This window comes from Rutidosis leptorrhynchoides, chromosome 3, assembly GCF_046630445.1.
Source record: "Rutidosis leptorrhynchoides isolate AG116_Rl617_1_P2 chromosome 3, CSIRO_AGI_Rlap_v1, whole genome shotgun sequence".
Classification (NCBI taxonomy): domain Eukaryota; kingdom Viridiplantae; phylum Streptophyta; class Magnoliopsida; order Asterales; family Asteraceae; genus Rutidosis; species Rutidosis leptorrhynchoides.
Window position 1 is genome coordinate 124,082,912 of NC_092335.1, and position 3,941 is coordinate 124,086,852.

Consider the following 3,941-nt stretch of genomic DNA (forward strand, 5'->3'; position numbering starts at 1 on the left):
TGACATTTTGGATGTGGAAGATTTAATTGAATGGAAGTATACAAATTGTATTAGTTGTTTGAAATTGAAACTCAATTGCACCAAATACAATCTCAATTCGGTTATACAAGATGCAACTCGATTGTTCTGCTAGCTTATCTTTTCATATGTGAGTTAACGCTATGTAATTGTCCATCACAAGATGATTCACGAGGTTTCAGGTTCAAATTTGGGTGGTCGGGGACGGGTTTAGAAACGATCATGCACTGCTCACCAAACCTCGTATATTAGTATATTAGAGTAAAAAAACTTATCCACCCTAACATGGATAGGAAAGACCATTAATCAAAGGTCTGTTTTTAGGGTGTACAATAATCTGTAACATAACACAATTGAGACTAAACACCGAACAATAATTGAATACTTTTGCAACTTCCCTGTGTATAATTTTGAACCAATGTACAATTTGATAATCAAAAAGAATAAATTTCTATCATCATCTCCATCCCTTATTTTGGGATTTCTGTATATAATCTAACTTAGCTTCGATAAACCTTGATCCACTGTTACCGAAACTCTTGCATCTACTGCTACATTCGATTCGATAAACACCTTATTGTTCGTAATATTTCTTAGAACATAGTTCGGGAACACATTACTCTCATTCGTCATCAAAGTATATTGCACGAACTTTATATGTTTCGGAAACAGAAGTATTTTGTTAAAATCTACTATCCATAACGTACCATTACCTCGTGTAATCCCTTTAGCGATAGTCGCCTTCAAATTCATCCCATTCACATTGTTATCGTTAACAACAACTTGATCGATATTGTTAAAACCACCATTCCTTTGATCTAGTTGAACTATATCAATCCCTCTGTTTGATCCCGAAAACATATTGTTCACAATATTTACGCCCGTTGCAACACCTCGAATTGATTTCAAGACAATAAACGCGTCCCCTAAGAAAAAACAACCCGAAACATGAAGTTGTACAGGGTCTTCAGCCACAATCCCAGTGTAATCAAAGTAAGAATTAACAATCCTCGTTTGAGTAAGACCGGGTAACTTTAAATAAACTCCGGTCCCACCAAACCCGGTGGCCTTATTATAACAATGTACCCCCGTAATAACATTAGCTTGACCCGATACCATGATTCCTATAGCGGCCGAGAAAATAACAACATCAGTGACAACATTATCATTTCCAGCTAGACTAATTGCGGTCCCTGAGAAATTACGTTCATATGGATCCCCACCCGCGGTTATATGTTGTCCTAAGAACGAATTGCGAATATAGGTTTCGTGACCACCTTGTACTAAAATACCAATTGTGGTGAAATGTGTGATGTAACAGTTATCAATACTTGTTCTTAGAGCGTTTGCTGCACGAATACCTCCTCCGCGATAATTGCAATCCAACATTATATCGCGGAGTGTTATGTATTCGTAGTTGTAATTGTTGTTTGTTGATGATGATGATGTAGGTGATAGATCTATGAGGTAACCATTGCTTGAGAAATTGTTAGATGCTATTAATGTCCCACCTGAAATCTGGTCATATCATTAAAAGTAACATTAGTCCAAGATTGAAAAATATGTTACTAAGATTATGGTTCTTGATCACTAATTGTGTACTTTTTTAAACTAGCAGAGTAGCAAAGTAAATATGTCATATGTGCACCAAATTAAGTACCATCATTTAGGGGTATCAAGTTTTGAGTATAACTTTAAAGGTGAACATATGTATGATGTATATTCGTATTCGTATAAAAATATACAATATATCTTTTAGTGGGTGTGCTAGTTAAAAGGTCAAACGAGGATCGTCAAATCATATAGAATGAATATGAATATGAATATGAATATGAATATTTAAGTAATAGGAAATTTCACATTTTTATAGACTTAATTATATTATATTGAATAGTTGATATAATTAATGTAAAAGTAAAGAGTTTCATAAAACCGCAAATTTACCTTAAAAAGTTATGTCTTTTGTTTATACGTGTATAACTATTTATGTAAATATGTGATATTCGTTAATTTATGTGTGTATTTTGTGATATTTAACTTTTCCTTATAACTAGATGAAAATTAAATAATACTCCCTCCGTCTCATCTTAAGTGTCCACTGTTAACTTTTCAAAGTCAATCTTTGTCAACTTTGATCGTAAATATTTTTATTTGTACTATATAATATTTGATAAAAATTATATGAATGAATTGAGTTTTAAATGTGTTTTAATTCCATATAATTTTCATCAAATATTATATAGTAACACAGAAAAAAATATTTACGGTTAAAGTTGATAAATAAAGATTTTGAAAAGTCAACAGTGAACACTTAAGATAGGACGAATTGCTATAAAAATGATGTGTTAACATTTTCTACACTTCTTTTTTGAATTTTATATTTGACTATTTGACTTTGAATTTTGTACGACTATTTCACTTTTAATTACCATAGTCAATAAACCATGGTGTTGCCGTTTAAAAGTACATAAAACTTTCGGTAGTCAAACTCGTATTTCGATATGAGATTTACAAATCGAAAATCTGGATTGAAATCTCATTTGTGCTTTTCATTAAAAGTTCTCTTTATTGCTCAATATATGTATTTACTAGTTTTCAAGGGTATGATACTCCTGTGTGTGAGAAGTACAACGAATCTGGTGGTATATTTGTGCAATTTCCTATGTGAATTTCTAAGCATACTTTTATTTCGTAAATTTTATATATGTTTGTGTGAATATTTATTTTAGTGGAAAAGTAATTCTATAAAGAACAGGGGAAAAAATTCGATAAAGAACAGGGGAAAAAGATGTGGTTTATGAAAGACGATGGAGCAAATATTAACCTAGGGGTAAAATGGTCTATTTATGAAAGATTGGTGTGTATGGCTAAAAAGTGGAGTGGAACGATCACTCCCCCACCTTAGTGGCAACTTTTCTTTCTTATATAACTTTAAAATCTACTTACCACGATGTTTCCAACTCCGGCCACCGGAAACTTCACCGGCTGGCTAATCTTATAAATCCCACCTTCAAGACTTATTTGTACACCGCCGTGGTTTGTGATCCCGTCCATCAACATCCCCTCACGTACTTCCGCCACCGCATCCGATATTGCATTTAAAATTGCGTCCGTGCTATCCGTTTTCCCAGTCGGATCCGCCCCATATGAGCTCACGGCATATAAACGTGAACTCGACACCTACATTATTTTTATATCATATATGCATATTCAATTTGCCAACATAAGTACATAACATTGTTCTAATCCGATACATACAAATAAATATACTTACCGGTTTTGTTTTAGAAATGGACGACTTGAATTGTTGAAGTTTTCGTACATGAATGTCGTGATCATGGGTCGGATCGGGTGTTAACCGATTGGTTGGAGACGAAAATATTATGTAAAAATGGTTAAGAATAATGAAGGTAACAAGTAGGTTGATGGGTTTGTAGAAAAAAAGTTGTCTCATTCTTGTTGTTCTTGTTTGTTTGATTCAAGAAATGGAAACATTTGGGTTATATATACAATTTGTATTTGTATAGATAGATGTATAGACACGTGTGTGTGTGTTTATATACTTTTTATTATGCTTTTGAGATAAATATCTGGACATGTAAAAAGGAAGGGCTAACTAAGATGTCAATCTTATTAAGAAATGGTTCATGCTCATGGCACCCATACTACTATATACAAACATAATCACACATAAATGTATGTATGTAATTAGAATTAAAACAGAAGAATGTATATATGTAATATGTATGTATTTAGCATGATTAAAACTATAGGGACAAATTTTTGTTTTTCTTGTTCACGGCATGCATACGGAGATGGCAGTTATTTTTATTCAGGTGTTCGCTGACACGCGGTCTAATTGAATTTTTGTGTCCTGTTTGTTTTGAACATAAATATCAATATCAATTGTGAACATATCATAA

The 3,941-nt window shown here is 32.8% G+C and overlaps 1 protein-coding gene across 1 annotated transcript; it reads right to left on the reverse strand.

Annotated features, from left to right (window-relative positions):
• Nucleotides 1-421: 421 nt before the first annotated feature.
• Nucleotides 422-3,472, reverse strand: LOC139896765 (polygalacturonase QRT3). The gene is made up of 3 exons (XM_071879402.1): nucleotides 3,293-3,472; nucleotides 2,965-3,198; nucleotides 422-1,536 (listed from the first exon to the last, which is right to left on the reverse strand). The coding sequence occupies exons 1-3, from the start codon at nucleotides 3,470-3,472 to the stop codon at nucleotides 514-516; spliced, it is 1,437 nt and encodes a 478-aa protein (XP_071735503.1). The 3' UTR covers nucleotides 422-513.
• Nucleotides 3,473-3,941: the final 469 nt, after the last annotated feature.

Excerpts from the sequence above, each read along its gene's own strand:
- LOC139896765 (XM_071879402.1), bottom strand. The coding sequence starts at position 3,472 with ATGAGACAACTTTTTTTCTACAAACCCATCAACCTACTTGTTACCTTC. Across the intron at positions 3,199-3,292 it reads CCATTTCTAAAACAAAACCG|GTGTCGAGTTCACGTTTATA; the intron begins GTAAGTATATTT and ends AAAATAATGTAG. Across the intron at positions 1,537-2,964 it reads CCGGAGTTGGAAACATCGTG|ATTTCAGGTGGGACATTAAT; the intron begins GTAAGTAGATTT and ends TGATATGACCAG.